The 24,242-nt window shown below is 48.3% G+C and overlaps 1 protein-coding gene across 8 annotated transcripts in view; it reads right to left on the reverse strand.

Moving 5' to 3' along the window:
- MPRIP (myosin phosphatase Rho interacting protein) overlaps positions 1–24,242 on the reverse strand; it is a 155,222-nt gene that overhangs the window by 117,964 nt on the left and 13,016 nt on the right. For all 8 annotated transcript variants that reach the window (XM_060647068.3, XM_078437643.2, XM_060647065.3 and 5 more), the window contains exons 2-3: positions 2,659–2,736; positions 752–817 (exon numbers count right to left, since the gene is read on the reverse strand). In XM_060647068.3, coding sequence (XP_060503051.3) covers positions 752–817; positions 2,659–2,736 — 144 coding nt within the window. The remainder of the gene's footprint in view (positions 1–751; positions 818–2,658; positions 2,737–24,242) is intronic.

Raw genomic sequence — 24,242 nt, forward strand, 5'->3', positions numbered from 1 at the left:
ACACAAACTCAAGTGGAACAGGAAAAGGTACTAAAATCTTCTGCCTTCAACCCTTCATAAAACTTGGAACTCAGTCATACTTTAGATTAGTTAGGAGAGACCGATCTCCGTAGAGAAAAACTCAGGCGACGTGGATGGAAAAAGAAAAGCCACAACAACTTTGCACCTGGTTGGTTTTCAGGTTTGCCTCTGGACCAAGAGCAATAAACACTCATCCAGCCCAGGAAGCAGGGAGCAAACCAGAGCCAAGCTGGTGCGCGGCAAGGCAGGAAGGAGCCCCGTGTCCTGTTTCAGCCACCAGGAGAAAACTGACCCCATGGCCAGGAGGCCCCTGAAGGTCCAACAGGACGAGACTAACTGCGGCAATGGAACTGAGAGGCAGTCCTGGGACGACAGCACGTGAACGCACATGTGCTCAACTCACACACGCATGCCCAGGGTCGGTCCCCCACCCATCCCCGCAGGCCCACAGCCTGTTCTGCTTCTCGCTAACTGGCCAAGTGGGACTCCTGTCAGCCTGGAACACAAGGACTTCCTCTCTTGCTACTCACTCTCACCTGTGACGATGCCGCCCAGCAAAGGTCTGGGTTCTCAGGGCCATCCCTCACACACACCCCAAGTTCTTCAAATTCTAGGCTCCCAAAGGAACACCCAAGCACACCGCTGTGCTCGCAGACGACCCAAGCGCAGCCGCGATGAAGGGGCCCTAAGGGAGGCGAGAGGCACGGAGTGGACGTGGAACGACACTCACCATCTCGTCCAGGGCGTAGCGCAGGAGGCCGTGCTCGTAGAGGATGAAGAACCGCCGCTGCCATTTCTGCAACGGAGCATAGAGTGGGTGGTTAGGAGGGAGTCCCCGTGCCTGACAAGCCTATGTCAGATGAATGCCGGCTCCACGCCTTTCACTTCTGGGGCAGATGGCAGGAAAAGAGGGACCCAAGGCATAAGAATGGTAATTTATTAGACAGCCAGGGGAGTCTTTTCTGTATTTCTGTATATTCTGTGTTTTCTATGTACCCAGCACAGAACTTACCACATCACGTGGTGTCAGTTTTTACTTGACGAACTGTATGGCACAGTATGGAATAACCTGAGAATGCCAGGCCCTGATCCCCCACTTCTAAAAAAAACCTAGGAAACTGCTATAAAAGGGTTGTTCCAATGACCCACAGGGAATCAGAGACAGGGAAAAGGCAGTCAGGCTCCAGTGTTCACGGAGGATAAGTGAGCAAACAAAGATCAAAAGTGAGGAGGAGGGAGACCCGTAGGAATGACTCTGATGTCCGAGGAGTGATCGATAGCAAAGGGCGCCCCTCTCCACGCTCCACCCAAAGGACAAGCCGTGGGGGCTGGCAGACCCCAAAAGCACTAACAGCAGAACAGAAAGAGCCACAACGGCCAACGCTTTCCTTCTTGTCGGGGGGAAAACATGTCCAGCACAAGAGACTCTTGGTCCCTGAACCCCAGAGATCATCATGGGGATCCATGACCTATTTTGAACATTTCAAAAAGCCCAACAAAATTCATACTTTCATCGGCAATAAGGCCACAAGAACTAAGCTATCACGCCTCTCTGCTTTGGGCCAGAATTATATCATTCGTAATAACGTTTTTCTCATCAGAAGCTGGAAATGGCAATTCTGTATGACCCAGATATAAAACAGGAAAGGGAGCTGCTCCCTGGTTACTGCAGGCATTGGAACACAGTCACCCCTGTCGTCCTTCTGCCTGGATGGCACAGGATGCCCAAATGGCCTTGCAAAGAGGACGTGGAAGGCTGGTCCCATGCTGGGTATCCAGGGAGAGGCCACTTGAAATCTTCCTGAGAAACCTCTTCAAGGCTCCTATTTGGCATCTTTAAAGTCAAAACCCATACCAGAAGTCATCCTAAAGATCCCAGGCATAATGCAAGGTCTGTGGGGCACCACGGCCCCCACCCCAGAGTGTAGCATTGGGGCCAGGGGGGGCAGCAGAGATCAAGAGGCAGAGCAGAGGCTCCCTCGGGGACCAGGGGACAGGAAGGAAGAGGAGCTAGAGCAATTTACAGGGTATGGGCCGCAACACCTGGAAAAGAACACGTGGGAAAGGAAAGATGGTGTTTTAACTAGTCATCCAAAGAGGCCCCCAGGCAGAGGAACAAAGTACTGTTCGGGACAGCGTTGGTTTAATCGTCTCAGTGCTCCAGCGGACCTGGGTGCTCCCGTACTGGGCTGGGGTGCCCGGGAGAGATGGGACCAGAGCAAAGCTGGCCCTCCAGTCCCTCATCCCTTCACTAGTGCTCATCTGCTGATCCCCTCACCTGGGAGGAGAGATGAGGCAAGGAGGGAAGGAGCTAACCGGAAGCCTAATTAGCATAATGCAAATGTTTGCTGAACTGCTATTCTGCTTTTTACATTTAACTGTTTCTGGAGTCAAGCTGACCCAAGAAACAGGAGGCACCAGGTGACAGCAGCTCCTTTTCAAGGGTGGCATAACTAGGATCATGGAGACTTTTCCTGTTGGACCTACAAGTCTGCCGAATGGGGGTTCCCTGCTGATCCTGCCATCCCACGACCCATTGTTTAACTCCCCATCTCCCTTCCCCACTCCCTCGACTTGCCCCTAGAAGGGTCCCTCTGGAGCTCCTCCCACTTCGAAAATTCATTCTGAGAACCTTACCCGAGACCGATGTACTGGATTGTCAAAGTCAGTCCCATCTGGAGCCAGGAGCAGCCAGCCACCATAAATAGGTTTTGCCTGGAGGAGAAAAAAGAGGGCAGAGGTCATCAGTGCCTTGGACCGGAGAGAGAACAGGTTCAGTGGTCAAGCTGAAGATAAGCACTCACTGAAACCAGAAGTCACCCCTGCTTAGCACACACCAGGCATCTCATTCCCCAGGCCGAGTCTCCAAGAAAGACGCTAGTGACCAAGAAGCTCCCGGGAGGTCTGCAGAATCTGGTGTGCAGCAGGTAACACGAAACCCAGCAGAACCCTGAAAACCTGGAGAGCACACGGACTCCTAAGAAACACATGCCTCCCTCAAGTTCTTGATCAAGCCACCACGGTCAGGAAACAATGGTATTTTCAATCACCAGGTGAGTGTAATGCGTGCTGGGTACTAGGTGTATCATGCAAACAACAGAGTCAAAAGTCCTCATTCTAATGATACAAAAAGGCCTGGGAGAAGAGACACCGCTTTAGTGATCCCGGCTAACACTGGCCAAAGAATCACCAACTTCCCGGCTAGGTGACATTGGGCTGAAAACTGCTGGGTTTCAATTCTCCCACGTGGAAGGTGGGGGTGATGATAACTGCATCTATACCTCACGAGACTCACGTGAGGACTGATGAGGTAACGTAAGTAAGACAGCACAGGAATACAAAATGGTGCAGCCACCGTGGAAAAATCTGGCAGGTCCTCAAAGAGTTAAACACAGAATTCCACACGACCCAGGACTCCACTCCTAGCTACATACACCCAAGGAAACTAGAAGCAGGTGCTCAAATAAAACTTGGACATGAACGTTCACAGCAGCACTCCTCACAATTGCCAAAAGGCAGAAACAGCCCCAATGCCCAGCAACACGTGAACGGATAAACAAAACGTGGCCTATCCATACAACAGAGTATTAGTAATACAAGGGCATGAAGCACTGGCACATTCTACAACAGGGACGAACACTGAAAACACGCTAAGTGAGAGAACACAAACACAGAAGACCACACTTTGTATGATTCCATGTACATGAAATATCCAGAAGAGCTAAATCCACACAAACAGAAGGCAGATTAATGGTCGCCAGGACATGGAGGGAGCAGGAAAGGGAAGTGACGGCTAACAGGTATGGGGTTTATTTTTTTAAAAAAACGTTTATCTTCTTTGGGACAGAGACAAAGTGAGCTCAGGAGTGCAAGCAGGGGAGGGGCAGAGAGACAGGGAGACAGAGGCTCTGAAGCAGGCTCGGCACTGACAGCACAGAGCCCGATGCGGGGCCCGGACTCACAAACAGCGAGATCATGACCTGAGCCAAAGTTGGACGCTTATCGGACTGACCCACCCAGGCGCCCCATTCTGACTGGTACGGGGTTTCTTTTTGAGGGTGATGAAAATGTTCTGTAACTAGGAAGTGGAGATAGATGAACGACCTGGTGAATATGCTAAAAACTACTCAACTGTGCACTTTAAAAGGGTGAATTTTTTTTTTTTTTTAACGTTTATTTATTTTTGAGACAGAGAGAGACAGAGCATGAACGGGGGAGGGTCAGAGAGAGGGAGAAACAGAATCTGAAACAGGCTCCAGGCTCTGAGCTATCAGCACAGAGCCCGACGTGGGGCTCGAACTCATGGACCGCGAGATCATGACCTGAGCCGAAGTCGGCCGCTTAACCGACTGAGCCACCCAGGCGCCCCAAGAGGGTGAATTTTATAATATGTAAATTGTATCTCCAAAAAAATTGTATGAGAAAAAGCCCACTAAGCACAGCGTTTGGCCTGTAAGTGCATAATAAGCATTAGCTATTCATTTTTTTATGAAGAGTTCCCCCAGCCCCCAACACCCTGACAGTAGGAACTCAACATGAGTTAAAAGATCTAGACAGACACTCTGGCTCCACGTCCCTTTTCAGCCATACCCAGCTGGCAAAGAGCAGCTGGAAAAGGCACAACCAAGCCAATTTGTCCACTACCCTTTGGGGGGCAGTAACACAAATTAAAACCCAAACCCCTACACCCGTGACTAATCTCTGGGAAAGCCTTAGGGGTCCTCTTAACATGCTTTTTATTCAACACTTTCCAAACTGGACGCCCTGTCTGTCACACCACCTCGTTTTATAGCTGTGGAATCTGTGACTCAAGAGAGGGAAGGTCACTTGCCAGAGGTCACACAGCATTCCAGGGTAAGCCAAGAACCTCCCCCTTTCTTGGCTTCTGCAGGGTCCTCAAGGCCCCCAGGGGAAGCTCTGGCTTTTCCTCATGAAAGTGAACAAAGTAGGTAAGAGGGGCTTCAGGCAAGGGGCATGGAGTGGGCTGAAGAAAGGGAGTGAGGGACTGGCTTTGATGAAACACAGGAGGTGGGTGCTGGCAGAGAACCAGGGGTTAGAGGGACACGACCCAGGAGGGCCACGGGGGAGGTGGAATGAAATTCTGCCTCGGAAAGCACAAGCAAGGAGAGTAAGGTCTGTTTTCTCAGCAAACACGAGCAGCGCCCAGCCATTCCCTAAGCCGGCAAGCAAACCACTCAGGAATATGCACACACAGGATGGACGGGTCAGGGCCAGGGGGGGATCCTGGGCCAGGTAACTTAGCTTCTTGGACGGCAGTTCCCTGACGTGTGAATTCAGGAGGCTGGACAACGATCCCGTCTGGTTTTGACTGCATGCCACTCTCCTACTCTCTGGCTGCAGGGCTTTGGGGTGAACTCCTATCATAGCTACATCTACCTGCACTTTCCCCGAAAGGAGCAGTGGGAGAACGGAGGTCCCCTCAGATCCTGGCCCGCTCCTACCACAAACCCATCACTGGCACCGTTATTCACTCAACACTTACTCGAACCTACTGTGTGCTGGCCCCGTGCACCGTATGCCAGGGAGACTGGCAGCACCCGCCTCACTTTGCCACGTCCTTCTTGCTACAGACCACCCAAAGGGGACCCTTCCACGTGGGCAGGCTGTCCCGAAAAGTGGGAAGGCTGGGCCAATGGAGGACACAGGGCAGGAAAACAAGTGCTTTACAGGAAGAGCAAGCTGGGAAGCAGGTAACGTTCCATCAGGAGCATTTACCAAGGCAAATCCATAGGGACAGAAAGCAGACTAGTGGCTGCCTAGGGCTGAGGGGATGGAAGGACTAGGGGGTGACAGCTAAGGGATAAAGGGCTTCTTTTGGGGATGACGAAAATGTGCTAAAATTGATTTTGGTGATGGATGCACATCTCTGGGAATATACTGCAAATCATCAAACTGTGTACACTTCAAATGGGTCACCTGTACGGTATGTGAATTTTATCTCAATAAAGTCGTTAAAAATCATTTCCCAGTGTCAGGCAGTGGGGAAGCAGAGATACATAAGAGACTGCTCCTACCATCATAGCTGCATAGTCCTAAGTAAACGTAAACTAGTGAGTCATCCTCCCAAACCTTGGGAGGGGCGGAGGAGGGGGCATCAGTATGTGAGTTTTCAAGTGACTCTTGCCCCCGGCCCCTGGCCATATTTGGGGAAACTCCATTCAAAGACACCAGGACAAAGGCTTAAAAGGGCAATGACCCCAGTCCACGGGTTTGTAGAAGAGGAGCCAGAACATGCCAGACAGAGCCTAGAGAAGGAGCCAGAGGCAGCAGGCACAGACCTGACAGGGTAGGGGTGCAACAAGGAGCTCCTAAAAGGGTTGACTTGGTACCTGGAGCTGGATGCCACCAACATCCAGGTGTCCACTGTGCAATCCTAGGGTCATCAGGAGACAGGAAGGCACCCGCCACCCTACACTGCCATCCAAGTGAGCAAACAGGAGGTAGGGCGGGAGCAACCGTGACGGAGGTGAGGGCCCCCCCTTCCCCCCACCCCCACAGAAGTGTGGCCTGGGGTGGAGAAGACTCTCTGGGGACAGGCATAGTCAAAGCAAAGGCATAGGGGTGGAACGAGTGCGTCTGTGGGGATGGAGAGGAGGAGCCAATCTAACAGCACAAATCCCTCCTTAAAACTCTCAGGCATCTCTTACTGCCAACATCGAGACTAACCGTTTCGCAAGCCCAAGAGCCACAAACCGGAATACCCCACTCTCTGATCTTCTTTCCCGGATAACCCATGGTCCTGACTCGGCCACCCGGCTCTTCGTCCTGCAGGCACGGGAAAGGCATCCCAGGAAGCCCGACCGCTTCTCCCATGATTTCTCTGACAGCAGACCCAGCCACATCAGTATGTCCTTAGTGCCACCAGAGCCGCTCTTGTAAGGCAGCATTCCTGCCTCTCTGGCCTCATCTGCTTTGCTGGGGCTGGGCCTCCGACAGGCTGGAAGGCATTCTCTTTCTGAGAGCCCCATAATAACCTGAAACGCAGATTTTGAAACAGACAACCCTAAAGGAGCTGGCACAGGGGAGTGAGCTCTAGCAACTCAGTGGTATCCTAGCTTTGACGTTGCTTCCTGGCTGGGGCACAGGGGCGGGGGTGGGGAAGAGGGCGAAGGGGAGAGGCAGGTATTGTCGATACTGAGGACCCAAGATGCGCTGCAAGGACCCAAAGGAAGGGACTGAGTTGTGTTTCAAGCAGGCCACCCATGCTTCAAGAGGAAGCATACTGGTCCAAACCCCATTAATAGTCATGACGGGAGAGTGTCCCCCTGAGCTCTTTCTCTTCTCATTAAACTCAGCCTTCCCTCACAGATCCAGTAAACCAGAGGCCGCACTTCTGGCTGGTCTCTAGGGAGAGGCTGTTGGTGGTCTGGCACACTCCTCAACCATAAGCCCTTTCAAAAATGGTTACTTGAAACTTGTGCTTCCTGGGAAGCAGGTAAGACGTTAATTTGCCCTATTCCTCTTACTAAGTACAAGTAAAACCCTGGACACTGTATATAAGAAAAACATAAGGCTCCGCAAGGTGGAGAGAAAGTGGCAGAGAAGGGGGCTGGGGACTTTGAGACCTAAAAACAACATGGAGACGTGTGCCCTTGGGTTCTCTTTTTGTCTCACCGTCCCAGACCAGGCATTAGAAGAATGAGCAACCTGGAAATGCCAACAGGCACAAACAAAAGCCCCAATAAAAGCTGCTCTCTCTAGCTGAAGAACCAGGGAAGGAAGAACCTGGTAAGACAGAAAATTCTTAGATTATAACTGCCCTATTCCAGCCAGACATGACGGGAAAGCCTCAGCCTAGCCCCATGCCAGCAAAGGCTTCCACCTTGCCAGCAAAGAGGTGCCCCCACCACCCCTATCAGGAAGGTGTCGGGAAGCCAGGCAGGGAGCTGGGATTTTTCACCCCCACCCAGCAGTAACAAGGCCCCCTCCCTCACCCTGGTGGGATGGAGTCAGAGGAAGCCATGTGGGGAGCTGAACTCTCACTCCAGCTCTGCAGGAACAAGGAACCTCTTGCCTCAGGTGTCAGTGGAGGCCAAGGGGAGAGCCTAGACTTCTACTTACACCTAAAAGATGTTAGCACCCGCCCCTACATACCCACTGGAGTAGTGTCTGAAAGAGCCTACTGAAAGACAAGGGTCAAACACAATCCACAGTCACCTAAAACAACACAAAAATGTCCAGGTTTCAATTGAAAAATCGCCAGCATCCTAAGAACCAGAAGAGTCACAAACTGAATAAACAAAGACAACAGTGTCCAACTCTTGATTTCAGCACAGGTCACAATCTCACGGTTCGTAAGATGGAGCCGCGCACTGGGCTCTGTGCTGACAGTCAGGAGCCTCCTTAGGATTCTCCCTCTCCCCCTCTCTCTGCCCCTCCCCTGCTGAGCGTGCTAGCATGCTCTCTCTCTCTCTCTCTCTCAATATAAATTATAAATAAACTTTAAAAAACAAAAGAAAGGAAATGATAAAATAAGGAAACTTGGATCATCATAAAAGAACACAGTAAGCAAAAATACATGAAATCAGGCTTTCCCTCTCTTGAGTTTTCTACATTGTGTTTGATGACTGAAGCAAAATTATAACACTGTCTAATGTGGTTCTAAATCACATAGAGGAAATATTTAAGACAGTTACCTACAGAAGGGGAAAAGGTGTAAAAAGAAGTACTACCTGTCCTTCAACTGGTAAAATGACACCCCCAGTAGACTGTGACACCACCAGTGATGAGCTGTGTACACAATGTAATGCCAGGAGCAATTACTGAAAATCTATACTGAATAGAATCACCACATATAAATCATGAAATTTATCACTAAAAAAAAAAAGTTGAAGAAGAAAGAGAAATAATAATCAAAGAGAACATACAGGAAACAAAAAATAATATGGCCTAACATATCAATAATTACATTAAATGTAAATGACCTAAATACAGCTAAAGGAGACAAAGATTTTTTTCAAATGACCCAACTACATACTATAAGAAATTTACTGCATATATAATGATACAAGTGGGCTGAAAGTAAAAGAATGGAAAAGATACATCTTGCAAATATTAATCAAAGGACAGCAGAATTGCTATATTAGTATCAGATTAGAATAAAGAAAATAACCAGAGACAGAAACATCATATGGTGACAAAAGGATCACTTCCACAAGACAAAGCAATCCTAAATGTATATGCACCAAATAACAAAACTGCAAAGTAATGTGAAGCAAAAACTTCACAGAACTGAAAGGAGAAATAAATCCACAATTATAGTCAGAGACTTCAACACTCCTCTCTCAACAACTGACAAACAAATTAAAAAATCAGCAAGAATACAGAAGAAATCAACACCACCACCAACCAACGGAATCTAATCGACAATTATTAGAACAATCCACTAAACAACGGCAGAACATGCCTTTTTTTAAGTGACCACAGAATGGCTACCATGATAGATCACATCCTGGGCCATAAAACAAGTCTCAATAGATCAAAGAACTGAAATCATAGAGTATGTTCTTTGACCACAATGAAAGGTAACAGGAAATCTCCAAACATCTGGAAGCTAAACAATATACTTCTTAATAATCCATGGGTCAAGGAAGAAACCTTAAAGAAAAATGTTAAAAGTAACATATCAAAATTTATAGGACACAACTAAAACAGTCCTGAGAAGGAAGGTTGTAACATTAAAATGCTTACATTAGAAAGAAGGAAAAGTTTCCAATCAATAAGCTCCCACCTCAAGAACCTAGAAAAAGACGTATAATATATACCCAAAGAAAGAAGGACATAAAGAACAGAAATAATTAAATTGAAACAGAAAAACAGTAAAATCAATGAAACAAAGAGCTGGTTCTTTGAAAAGATAAAAAAATTGACAAACTTCTGGCAAGCCTGATGAAGAAAAAGGCATAAATTAAAATCAAGATTCAAATAGGAAATATCACTACAGATCCTACACACATAAAAAAAAAAATAATATGAAAAACTCTACAAGCATTAATTTGACAATTTAGATGAAATAGACCAATTTCTTAAAATCACAGATAATCTGAATGATCCTCTATTAGGGAAATTGACATATAATTTTAAAACTCCCAAAAAAGAGGGGTACCTGGGTGGCTCAGTCGGTGAAGTGTCTGACTCTTGGTTTTGGCTCAGGTCATGATCTCACAGTTTGTGGGTTCAAGACCCGCATCGGGTTCTGTGCTGATAGCTCAGAGCCTAGAGCCTGCTTTGGATTCTGTAGCTCCCTCTGTCTCTGGACCTTCCCCTGCTCACACTCTGTCTCTGTCTCTCAAAAATAAATAAATGTTGAAAAATAAAAAATAAAAAAAACTCCCAAAAAAGACATCTCCAGGCCTGGATGGTTTCATCAGGGAATCACAAGTGTTCAAAGAAGAATTAACACCATAGTCTTTTCCACAAAACAGAAGAGGAAGAAACACTTTCCAATTCATTTTATGAAGGTAGTATTAACCTGATACCAAAATCAGTAACATTATCAAACAAAAAAACAAAAACAAAAAAACCCACAACTATAGAGCAAAATCCCTCATGAATATGGATACAAAAATCAACAAAATATTAGCAAATGAATTCAGCAAAAAAATTAAAGAATTATATACCATGACCAAGTGGGGTTTATTCCAGGTATGCAAGACTGGTTCAATATTTGAAAACTCAGTCAATATAATCCACTATATTAACAGGCTAAAGAAAAACTATGATCACATCAATTAATGTAGAAAAAGCGTTTGACAAAATTCGATACCTATTCATGACGGAAGGGAATTTCCTCAACTGACAAAGAGCATCTATAAAAACCTACAGCTAACAGTATACTTAAGGTAAATGAGAGATGAAATGCTTTCCCTCTAGGATCAGGAACTAGGCAATGATGTCCACTCTCAGAACTATAGTGCTAGAGGGGCGCCTGGGTGGCTCAGTCGGTTGAGTGTCCGACTTCAGCTCAGGTCATGATCTCATGGTTCGTGAGTTCAAGCCCCGGGTCGAGCTCTGTGCTGACAGCTCAGAGACTGGAGCCTGTTTCGGATTCTGTGTCTCCCTCTCTCTCTCTGACCCTCCCCTGCTCATGCTCTGTCTCTCTCTGTCTCAAAAATAAATAAATGTTAAAAAAAAAAACAAAAAAACAAAAAAACTATAGTGCTAGAATTTCTAGCCAGTGCATTAAGGCAAGAAAAGGAAACAGAAAGCATATAGATCGAAAGAAAAAATAAAATGTTTACACATGAGACAATTTTCTATGTAGAAAAACATGAAATGTATCTTTAAAAACTCCTAGAGCTAATAAGTGAGTTCAACAAGGATGCAGGGTATAAGATCAGGATACAAAAATCAATTGTATTTCTATATATACTAGCAGCGAATATATGGACACCAAAATTAAAAATATAATACCATTTACAATCACTTAAAATAATGAAACACTTAGGTGTAAATCTAACAAAGCATGTACAAGATTTGCATGCTAAAAACTACACAACACTGATGAAAGAAACCAAAGAAGATCTTAAAAAATGGAAAGACCTATTATGTTCATAGACTGGAAGATTCTAAGATGTCAATTCTCTCCAAATTGATATACAGAATTAATGCAATCAGTAATCAAAAGCTCAGTAAGACTTGTAAATATAGACAAGATTACTCTGAAACTTATACGGAAAGTCAAAGGAACGAGAATAGTTCTTTAAAAATTAAAAAAAGAATAAAGAAGGAGGAATTCACCTACTCAATTACATGATTTATTACAAATCCACAGTATTCAAGACTGTTATATTAGTGGAAGGTGAGACACATAGATCAATGGAACAGAAGAGAGAACCCAGAAATAGACCCACCCAAATATGTCCAACCTAATTTTTGAAAATGGTGCTAAAGCAATTCGACGGAGGAGAGACAGCCTTTTGACGAAGGTGCTGGATGGAGCAACTGGACATCCACAGGCAAAAAAATAAATAAAGTTCAATCTTCTATAAAAATGTACTCAAAATGAAACACAAACTTAAACTAGCAAATTGGACTTCATTAAAATTACAAACTTTTGCTGTACAAAAGGCCCTACCAGGAGGGTGAAAAGATAACCCCACAGAGTGGGATAAAAATATTTGAAAACCACATAGCTAACAAAGTATAGTATATAAAGACCACTCAAAACTCAATAGTAAAAAAAAAAAACAATCCGTTGGGGCTCCTGGGTAGCTCAACTGGTTAAGCATCCGACTCTTGATTTCAGTTCAGGTCATGATCTCACGATTCATGAGATCGAGACCTGCATCGGGCTCCACACTGACAGTGTAGAGCCTGCTTGGGATTCTCTCTGCCTCTCCCAGGCTCATTCTCTCTCTTTCTCTCTCTCAAAAAATAAACTTTAAAAATCAAAACCAAAACAAACAAAAAAACCGAAATGATCTGTTTGGAACCATGGGCAATAATACACACTTATCAGAATGGCTAAAATTAAAAATGGTGACAATACCGGGGCGCCTGCCTGGGTGGCTCAGCCAGTTGAGCGTCCGACTTTGGCTCAGGTCATGACCTCACAGTTTGTGAGTTTGAGCCCCGCATCGGGCTCTGTGCTGACAACTCAGAGCCTGGAGCCTGCTTCGGATTCTATGTCTCCCTCTCTCTGTGCTCCTCCCCTGCTCGTGCTCTGTCTCTCTCTCAAAAGTAAATAAACATTAAAAAAAAAAATTGGTGACAATACCAAATGCTGGCAAGAATGTGAAGTCTATCACTCACACATTACTGGAGGCAACGTGAAACGGTACAGACACTATAAAAAAGCTTAGTGGTTTCTTAAAAAAATAAGCATGCAATTACCACGTGATCCAGGAATTGCACACCTGGGTATTTATTCCAGAAAAATAAAAATTCGCATCCCACAAAAACTGTACATTTATGAATGCTTATAGAAGCTTTATCTGTAATAGACAAAAATTGGAAAACCAGATGTCCTTCTGATGGCTGGTAAAAGAAACTGGTACAGAGGCGCCCAGGTGGTTTAGTCAGTTAAAGCCTCTGACTCTTGATCTCAGCTCAGGTGTTGATCTCAGACTCATGTGTTCAAGCCCTGAGTTGGGCATGGAGCCTACTTAAAACAAAAACAAAAAAACAGAAACAAAAACCGGTACATAAATACCACGGAATACTAGTCTGCAGTAAAAAGGAACAAACTTGATATATACAATCTGGGTGAATCTCCAAAGAATTATGATGGGTGCGGGGCGGGGGGGGGGGGGGGGGGGGGGGAGGAGGGGAACAGTTCTGAAAGGCTACATGTTAATTCCATTTACATGAAATTCTTGAAATGTGCAATTTATAGAAATGGAGAACAGATTCATGGCTGCCAGGGGTTAAGAGACAGTGGTAGTGGGAGGGCAGGAGGCTTGACTGTGAGGGACATGCAGGGATAGAAATGCCTTGCATCTTGACTCCATCAATGTCAATATCCTGGTTCTGACATTGTACTATAATTTTACAAGATGTCACCACTGGGGAAAACTGGGTAAAGTGTAGGTAGGATTGCTCTGTGTTATTTGTTACAACTACATGGGAAACTACATTTATCTCAAAATAAAAAGTTCCATTAAAAAAAAAATAGATATACCTGTTACTTCCTGCATACTTCCCGTCCACCCACATACAGGCATTTAGCCCTGGAAAGGGACCCTCCACAGCCCTGGAGCACAAAGGCTCCAGCCATGAAGACCTCTGTAGTCCACAAGCGTCTTCCCCAGCCAGGATGGTCCTCCATGGCCCTCAGCTGTGCTGCACGAGCTCCAGTGGCCTTTCCAAAGCTTCTCCCGGAGGCCACACACACCCACATGCGTACGCCCTCTTGGGCCTGTCTACTTGACCGTGGCGAGGTTCTTCTGCCCCTTTCCCTCTCACCATCCTCCGGGCAGTTCTGGGTTACATCAGGGAAAGCCCAACTATCTCAACTCAGGCCAAGTGGGCAGGCTACAGGCAGCGGAAGACGCAAATGTCCCGGCCTGCTTTACACAGCATTGTCAAGCTGCCACACTGATGCTTCCCAGAAACATACAGGCCTCTGGACACAGCCGTCTGATCACAATCAGCTCCAAGGCATCCAGAACATTACATGCTCGGCTCTCGGCAACACGTGGCCTGTCTGAGGCTAAAAGAGCAGGGAAGTCAGTGATGGATTTCTAACAGGTGGTTAACCTCGCTTTTCCTGTCCTCAGATTCACCCACCCTGAGTGTACGTGGTGTTGAGAAAGGCAGTCAGACATATTGCACAATATGACACCAGAGAACGAGCACCCAAAACTGTGGATACAAAAACGTGGGTCCCACCCTTCCCTGCCCTTGATAACATCCCATCCTCCTGAAGGCCCTCTATGGTCTGGTGTCCCCTTTCTGTCCCCTACACAGGCCCCCTCAAAATCCCACACCCCCTTCAAGTACAGGAACTGACCCAAAGCCAAGTGTTTACTGAGAACTTACTGTGGCTGCCGCTGCCATTAATCCAGGACACTGCCACCTCCCCCTTCTCTGAACTGCTCTGTTATACTTACACCTCCCAGGGGGAAGAAAAATATTCCAGGCCTCTGGCCTAATGCACAAGCAGTTCTCTGTGTAGAGGGCTCTTTGCCCCATTCTGCTCACCCTCCCAGGTTCCAAATCTCCCGACCCCAAGCCGTCCACGTTCCTTCCCTCTTACAACACCTCAGCTCGCTGCAGACAGGAATCCCGCCTCCATCTAGCACAGCACCCAGTACAAAGCAGGGCTGCGGTGACTGAAAAAACAAGTATGTGAATGACGCAGCGGACTCACCAGTCGCCACCACACGGCCGAGAACTGAGCATTGCTGGTAAGGCCTTATGGCCGAGAACTGAGCATTGCTGGTAAGGCCTTCCCAGCCAAGACCTGGGTGAGCTCAGTCCACACTTCCAACCTCCACACTCGGAGCTCCCGGGTTGCTCATCAGTTCTGCTCAGCACCTAACCTGGGGGACAACCAGCAGGCTGCAGGGCAGGCAGACAGGCTGAACTTCAAGGGCACTTCTCCCTTCTCTGAATCCCATCTCCAGTTTTGCTGCCACGTGTGCCACGCTGGCAAAGACACAAGGCAGAAGCACCGCAGAGAACCTGGCACTTTCCGAGAGCGGCCGCGTGGCCGTCTGTGGCGGGAACCACGGCGTTTCCGTGCTCCAGCAACCCCAGGGCCAGAAACTAAGCCTAAAGAAATAACACAGAGAAACAAAAAGTTCCCCTCATGATTTAGTAGGAGGAACTCAATGTCCAACAAGGGAACGGCTAAATGAATGCTGATTATCAACTCATGAAAATATTACACAGGCATTAACTGTAAATAACTATGAGGAATTCAAGAAACCCTTGAGAGTATGTACCCGCGGGATTCCATCAAACCAGTGCTTCCTGCATAGGACCAGGTGGCTTCATTCCATCTGTCTCCTGGGTGACCGGCACCCTCTGGAGGTGTTCAGGAGAATGTTCCCAGGAGATGCTGTGAAGCTGGAATCAGTCAAGGTGGAATCACTCAAGGTATCAGAGATAAAAACATGACATGCACACAGTCCCTGCCCAAGGGACTCTTGGTCTAGTGAAGGAGACCAGGCATGCGAACAAGCATCCAGAGTAGGATGTAAAAATGTGGTCTATTATTACAAAATGCATAATAAGGACAGAGAAAGATTGAGAGCCAATGAGAAAACAGCTATTCTGTTGACTGCTGGTGTTTGCTTCTACCGGTTTTTTTTAGGTAATGGTACTACATAGCACTTACGAGATACTACTTTTTCAAGGGAGGGGAAGAGGTTTGCCTGACCGTGCATGCATAATTTCCGATATAGTACCAGCAGAATATCTTCCAAAAAATGGCGGGGGCGGGGGGTGGCGCTTGACTGTTCCTGGCAGAACGAGTGGGTGAGATTAGGGAGTCCCTCCGCTCTCCACCAATGGCATGACCTAACAGCTCTGGTTAATTAGTGTGAAGACCTTGGCCTGGGAACCAGAAGGCCCAAGTTTAAGTCCTAGTTCCATGACTCAGTTGCTGTTGTGGCCCAGGGCAAGACATTACCTCTGTGAATCTCAGCTTCGTCGCTACAATAATAGAAAAATACACAGATATCTTCCATACCATTTTTTAAAAATTTCTATCAGACACTGACACACCCTGGGTCACTGAACAATCAATGCCTCAGAGTCAGGGACATACATCCCAGCACCCACACAGGGCTGTGCACACAGCTGGCACTCAAACCAAACTGGGGGGTGGTGCCTGGGGACCAGCAGCACTCAGCAGAGTGAGCCCCACAGTGGAGGTGGTGAATGGGGATCCCAAAAGAGTGTGATGGGCAGGACTGCAGAATATCTGAGACCAGTCCAGAGGGACCCCAGGACTCCTGACTCTGAGGGCAGGGGCAGAGCATACAAATCCCCACACAGGCTCTGCCATACCAGGCTAAATGCCTGAATTCCAAGCACAGTGACTGTAGTCATAAAAGTTCTTTAAGAGGAAAAGTCCCACAGTCCTGAAGAAGGATCCGTCTCTGTGGCGGCCAGTATTCCAGCTTTAGGGGAAATTCATGGGGCAAAGATTTCTCTGGGCCAAAGGTGGGGGATGGGGACCTGCACTCAAGCATGAGCTGGGGGCAAATGGCCCTTGGTAGAGGATTCACGAAAAAATTTATGGGCAGAATATGTACAAATTACAGCTAATACATCTATAGTTTTGAGGCTGGTTCCCTGCCCTTTTTTCCCCCCAAAAGAGTTTCTGTGAAAACGCTTCCAAACTCATGGTAAACAGGCTGTTTAATATTCTGCATTTTGATTCTAAAAGGAGAATGATGCCTGGGTAGCAGCATTCTGGCCATCTTTATAAGCTTGTAAAGCAAGGGAGATTTCAAGGTCACTGAGACATTTAGATGTAAGTCAGTAAAAGGAGAAGTGAGCACATGTCAGCCAGTCTCAGGCCTTAACCTTGCCAAGACCTTACTATGTCCTATGTGCCCAGCTGCCCAGCCCAGGCCAGGGGAGTTAGCACACAACTCTGACCATGCCCACTAGGGCCAAAGCCCTCAGGCAAGTACAGCTTCTCTTTTAGAACAAGCCTGCCAGGGCCAACCATCATCAGTGAGGGTGCCAGCCATCACTACAGACCGCCTGAGAGGCCACACACACACTTATCCCCCAAAAGGCCCTGTGGTCCAAACGATGCGGGGACTCCTAAGACTTGTCCATGGGGTCTATGGGGTCTCACGCTCCAGAGAATACCACAGTGTTGCTTTCCAGCCATTCAGTTCTGAACCCAAACTCAATGTGGGCACCATATGCCAGCACGGGCTTCTAGGTCCTGTCATCTGCCTGTGAAAGTCGGCAGAGAACAATCAGCCACCACTAAGATATTCACAATCGTATAGCCATGCCAAGTGATTCAACGTGATCAGACCCCCGGGCAGGGACCAGGGTGAAGTCCTGGGCTTCCACGTGAAAAAACACTGCTGCTCCCCAGCTGGCAGGATGGCGGCAAGAACGTGGCCTGGAGGACACACACTCCATCTGAGCGAGCACAATGGAGAGTCTATTTATTTTTTTTTTTAAATTTTTTTTCAACGTTTTTTATTTATTTTTGGGACAGAGAGAGACAGAGCATGAACAGGGGAGGGGCAGAGAGAGAGGGAGACACAGAATCGGAAACAGGCTCCAGGCTCCGAGCCATCAGCCCAGAGCCTGACGCGGGGCTCGAACTCACAGACCGCGAGATCGTGACCTGGCTGAAGTCGGACGCTTAACCGACTGCGCCACCCAGGCGCCCCGGAGAGTCTATTTAAAATGCCCATCGGTTTCCTGGCTTGGTCACATCTGTCCTGCTTCTCACTGTCACGAGAGCTAACCTTCACAGCTTACGAGGCCGGTCACTGCTCCACACCCTTCACGTTCTCTTGTATTCTTCGATCTTCACAGTAAACCTGTGAGGTACGTACCATTACCACCTCCATTTTATATTCAAGGAAACCGAAGTGCACAGGAAGATGAAGCGACCTGTCTAAGCAGGGTGTGAGTCAAGACCACATGGCCCCCTATCCGGCCTATAACCACTCCACACTGCTCCACGTCAGTGAGCCACTTCCAAAAAAAAGCGAAGGCTGGAGCCATCTGAACAGGAAGCAAGTTCCCAAGTTGGGTATTCTCCCAGAGGGTCTAGTCCTGACCAGCACATCACACAGGGTGTCCCCCCAGACATCTCTGCAGACAGGCCCAGGGCCTGGGCGTGCATGGCACCTGTAAGGAGTTCATCAGTATGGGATGAACCAATCACAAGCCACCCTCTGTGGAGCCACCCGTACAGCTTGGCCAGGCACCATGGAATGTTAAGGTGTTCTAGGAGTGGACAAAAATCGTGGGGGTTTTCTCTGGCAGGATGAGTCTTTTCCTCCTGTGCAAACACATAAGTGTGAGCACAGGCCCCCACCTCCTCCCCATCCCAGAGAAAGTAAAATAAACCTGTAATTTACCATTCAAACAGGGATAATTTGGGGAAAGAGTAGAGACCCTATTAATTATACCAGGACATGTGACCCTGAAACTCAAGAGCAATACAGTTTACTGACCTTTGGTGCCAAAAGCCAGGATGCAGCACCATCGAAGCAAAGATAACAAAGCCACTGAGAAGACCCACAATGAAACAAAGGCACAAAGAAAGGGAAAGGGACTCGGCACCGGGGCAGAGAAGAGGGGTCTGGGAAAGACTTCTTTAAGAAGTGAGCAAAGGAGGGGCGCCTGGGTGGCTCAGTCGGTTAAGCATCCGACTTCGGCTCAGGTCACCATCTCACAGCTCATGAGTTCGAGCCCCGCATCAGGCTCTGTGCTGACAGCCCAGAGCCTGCTTCTGGAGGCTGCTTCAGATTCTGTGTCTCCCTCTCTCCCTGACCCTCCCCCATTCATGCTGTCTCTCTCTGTCTCAAAAATAAATAAACGTTAAAAAAAAAAAAAAAAAAATTAAAAAAAAAAAAAAAAAAAAAAGCGAGCAAAGGACCAACTTCAGAAACTGAAGCCAGGGACGTGAGCCCGGGAAAAGCAGACAGAACTGGGCCAGAAGAAGGCCAGCTGGCGTATGCAGAGGCTCAACCTTCCTTCCAGAGGATGCAGCAGAACCTTCCACACATCTGGGCATGCACAGCACCTGGCACAATACTTCCATCTGGTAGTGTTGTGGCAGCACGGGCTCGGGGAGGAGAGGGCACATCCCACGAACTCCACGAGGCTTGGGAGCATCGGGGCCCACTCCTCCAGAGCTACCTCGGAGACCCCAAACCTCTAAACAATCTGCAGACAGTCCCACCCTTTGGCCAAATCAGAAGGAGCATCGGGAGGAGGCAAAGACAGTAAAATAAATATTTGCTGAAACAACGACCTGACTCTGAAAAGCGTTACCGGACGGCACGCTGGTTTCGGCACGGAATGCTTCCGCACCACTGACACATACTTGACCAGGCTGCACACACGGGCGGGAACACGCGGGCCACCACCCTGTCCACTCAGTGTGCGGAGGGAGACCTGGGGTAACCAGGACAGAGGAGAACGGAGGTGGAATCTGTGGTATTAGCTACACATGGGTAGCAAATGTCCAACAGGAAGACAGGAAGATGGCACATGAAGATGTCAAATAACGGTTTATTGAGGTATGAATTATGCGCACAAACCAAGAATGAGGTGGGATAGTTATCTGTTTTGGGGTATTTTTGTAATGGCTTTAGTGAGATATGATACACATACCATGCAACTCACCCATTTAAGAGTACAATTTTTTTTAAAACAGTGAGTACAATTCAATGGTTTGTAGTGCATCCATCACCACAATTTTAGAGCCCCCGATTTCGGCCACCCCCAAAAGAAACCCTGTACTCTTTCGCTATCATTGCCTAAAGCCTCCATTCCCCACCCCCACCCCAGTCCCCGCAACCACTAATCTACTTTGTGTGTCTACAGATTTGCCTCTTCTGGACACTCCGTATGAATGCAATCACGTAACAAGTGGTCTTTTGTGACTGGCTTCCTTTACTCAGCACGATGTTTTCCAGGTGCACGCACGTTGCAGTATGTGCTGGTATTTCTCTCCTTTTTATGGCCAAATGATATTCCATTTACGAACATACCACATTTTGTTATCTACCCATCTGCTGCTGGACACTGGGGTCGTTTCCCCTTCTTGGTGGCTGTGAACCTTCATGTACAATTTGGTGACTGTTTTTCAACCGTCTTTAAGAGAGATAAAAGACGTAAACACCACTTATCAATGTGAAGTCTTGACAAAGCCAAAAGAAGGAAAATGGGTTGAAGGAGGTGCTGGAAAGGGCTTCCTGTCAGCAGATTCGGGGGCAGGTAGCACTAGCTATACGGACCAAGCACAAGCTGAAAGCACCTCAAAGGAAACAGACGCAGGCCTTCCATATGGACGGGCTGCAAAAGGAAGGGCGGCGAGCAGAGAAGAAAGGGGCAGGGAAAATATTTTCTTTAAAAACAGATGCCATAAAAAGTAGAGTCATAACAAAGATTGTGGTGTACCTAAAAGATCTGAGTCCATGGAGGTAACTTCCTTATTCAACATTAAAGACATCAAAATTCCTGTCCAGCCACTGACTCCAAGGGGCAGGGCCTGGCTGAGGAGCATTACCTCAAAGAGAAGAGGTAACTTTCCTCTGAGCGAGATTCTGAGGGTTGATCCAAACTTCTTCGTAAAACTAAAATTTAAACCTCCTAATTGTGTCACACATACCTCGGGGGCCTCCAAGATTCCCTTGAATCCCTTTCCCATCCACCTGCTTTGAGGGCTCAGGACCCGATCATTACTCTGAGACCACAGAATCCGAATCTCCCTCTCCACCCTGACTTCTGACCCAAGCCCCATTTCCTAATTGTGTCACACATACCTCGGGGGCCTCCAAGATTCCCTTGAATCCCTTTCCCATCCACCTGCTTTGAGGGCTCAGGACCCGATCATTACTCTGAGACCACAGAATCCGAATCTCCCTCTCCACCCTGACTTCTGACCCAAGCCCCATCCCTGTATCTTCAGGGAAAGGGGGAGAGCCACCTGGCCATTGCCATGCCTCCAACTCATGGGTCCAAAGCTCCAGGTCAGGAACTGGGATGGGGTCCTAGAAATTACCAAGCACCACTAAGTGAACAGATGAAAAGATCAAGGTTGTCTTGCCTTCCGGCCACAAGGCAAATCAGTGACAAAGCCTCAAGGAGAACCACCTGAGCCAGTCCGTTAGTCCTTGGCCGCCTCTCGCTCCCCACAGCACAACCCAGCCCTGTCACTCACTAGTCTAGTCTCTACCCTAAAACGTTCCAGTCGCCTCCGACCCCTCCTTTCCAAGAGCTGCAGAGTGCAGTGGTGAAATGTAACAGCAAAGCCACCTCTTTCTCCAAGCCTCAGAATCCTGTCTGTGCAGTCAGAAGAATATAACCAGGGTGCCTGGGTGGCTCAGTCAGTTGAGCATCTGACTCTTGATTTCAGCTCAGGTCGTGATCTCATGGTTTGTGGGATGGAGACCCGCTCTGGGCTCTGTGCTGACAGCAGGGAGCCTGCTTGGGATTCTATCTCTCCCTCCCTCCATCTCTCTCTCTCTCTCTCTCTCTCTGCCCTTCCCTTGCTCACACAGGCACACATGCACGCTCTCTCTCAAAATAAACATTAAAAAAAAAAAAAAAAAGAATATAACCTGCCCCATACTCTTCACATTGAGTCCCTACCACATGCCCTGTACCCACACTTCATTTATTCTTCAGAGAGCCCTTGGTGGCAGGAAGTAAGGGTGAGTCAGTCCTGGAACGTGCCTGCTGCTAGAGAGGGCAGGCACTTGTCTCCAGTGGTCCCCTTATCACCTTCTGCCCTTTGCACGTCTGACACCTCACTCCCAGGGCTGCCTCCGACCCCCGCCCAGATTCTCCATCACATCAGCCTGGTCATGACAGGCATCCTCACCGCCACTCCTATCACGGCCTTCTAACAAATGGTCCACAAGGGCCAGACCGGTGATTTTCAAAGTGTGGCAGTCGTTCCCCTGGGTGGCTGAGTCGGTTAAGCATCTGACTTCAGCTCAGCTCATGATCTCGCGGTCCGTGAGTTCGAGCCCCGCGTCAGGCTCTGTGCTGACAGCTCAGAGCCTGGAGCCTGCTTCGGATTCTGTGCCTCCCTCTCTCTCTGCCTCTCCCCTGCTTGTGCTCTGTCTCTCTCAACGTAACATTAAAAAATATAATAATAATCAAGAGCTTAAATAAAGGGTCACCAATACAGAACGTGTGGGAACTACTGACCAAGCCAATCATCACCCCAGCAAATCCTCGGGTCAATGACTGGCCCGTCCTGCCCTCACGACACCCCTGCTTCCCTCAGCGCTCTGCTCAAGGTGTCACCCTGGCCCGATTATACTTCTCTGGCTCTCTGTCAGCCTAAACACAAATGAGCCTTCAGGTCCATCTCCAAGTTTCTACTCAGACTCCTTTCTCCTCAACAGCACTACCTTAAAAGGCCGCATCTCACACCAGACTCACCGCAGAGGCGGTTACATACAGTCCATCTGGAAATGAAACAGACTCCTGCACACGCCAGGCAGGGAAACCTTCCTCTCGGCGGCGAGGCAGACCTCTGCCAAGGAGAGGAGGCCTGCAGAAGGGGCTGGGCTCCACAGGGGCCACGCCCACTGTGGGTCCTCTCCCCCGAGGCCTGCTGCCAAGGGAGGCTGAGATGCCGGAACGACCAAGCGTTCACGACCTGAGCGTTCCTCAGGAGTCCCGTACGTACACTGCACATACACTGCACTTACGTCCTTCTGCATACATCGAACACTTTAATCTACTTGGAAATATGTTTTAAGTTTATTTATTTTGAGAGAGAGAGAGTCCATGTGGGAGGGAGAAGAGAGAGAGAGAGAGGGAGGAGAGAGAGAGAGAGAGAGAGAGACCATGTAGGAGGGACAGAGAAGAGACAGATAGAGAAAATCCTAAGCAGGCTCTACACTGTCACCGACTCGGGGCCTGATCCCACAAACTGTGAGATCAAGACCAGAGCCGAAAACAAGAGTCGGAGGCTTGACCGGCTGAGCCCCCCAGGGGCCCTCTGTTAGAAAACAGCCATGCAGGGGCTAGAGTAAATCAGTGGTTTTCAAACGGTGAAGACAACTGGAGTTTGTGCTTTGGGGGCCAGGGCAGAGCACGGGGTGGGGCGGAGCCTGGTAAGGGTGGTGTCACAGGTGACGACACCACAGTCTCTCCTCCTAGCCCTCACATCTGAGTTCTGTGTTCCATTTCAAGGGGCTCCGTGCCCCACTACTAAAGAAATGGTCTGAAAACTGATGGCAGAGTAGTGAATAGGCCAGATAAGCTCTTTTCCCTCTAATTTCCCCCAACATCCCTTGGAGGCCCCAAAGCAGCAGCTCCCCACGCACCTTACCAGCAGAGTACCCCCGCGGCGCCCTACGTCGTCTGGCCTTCAACTTCCAGGCCTCCTCCGCCCCCTCCCGCCAATATTAAAGCCCCAACTTAGCTCCTTCCTGGCAGCTCCACTCATCTTCAGGTTAGACAAAAAGGAAAGGAAGGAGAGACTGAAGCTCAAAGTGGCTCGGCCACCCCTGAGCACGGACACGGCCCCTCTACCACCACGTCAAAGCTGCACACCGTGCCCGCAACCCGGAGGGTTGGCCTGTACCCCAGCTCCCCACCCTGGACTCCTACAAATGAGGAACACTGGGCTTTCAGCAGCACCATGCGCACCGTCCTCCCACCCGGCAGTCTGCAGTGCTGGCGTCTGGCCTGATGTACTGATTCAAAACACAGCAGAATTAGCAGGGGACCCGGCAACTCCACGCCTCAGTCTCCACCAGAAGAACCAAAAGGAGATGTCCAAACAAAACATATATGCGAATGTTCACAGCACCATTCACGACGGCCAAGATGTGGAAACAGCCCAAGCGTCCATCTACAGATGAACAGATAATCTAAATGTGCTATGCCCATATACTGGAATATTATTCAGCCATAAAGAAACAATGAGGTACTGATTCATGCTATCACGTGGATTAAGTCCGAAAACATGCTAAGTGCAAGAAGCCAGACAAAACGCTACATATTCTAGGATTCCATTTTGATGAATATTCCGTAACAGGTAAATCCATAAGGACAGAAAGCGGACCGGT

This window comes from Panthera onca, chromosome E1, assembly GCF_046562875.1.
Source record: "Panthera onca isolate mPanOnc1 chromosome E1, mPanOnc1 haplotype 2, whole genome shotgun sequence".
NCBI classification, from domain to species: Eukaryota; Metazoa; Chordata; class Mammalia; order Carnivora; family Felidae; genus Panthera; species Panthera onca.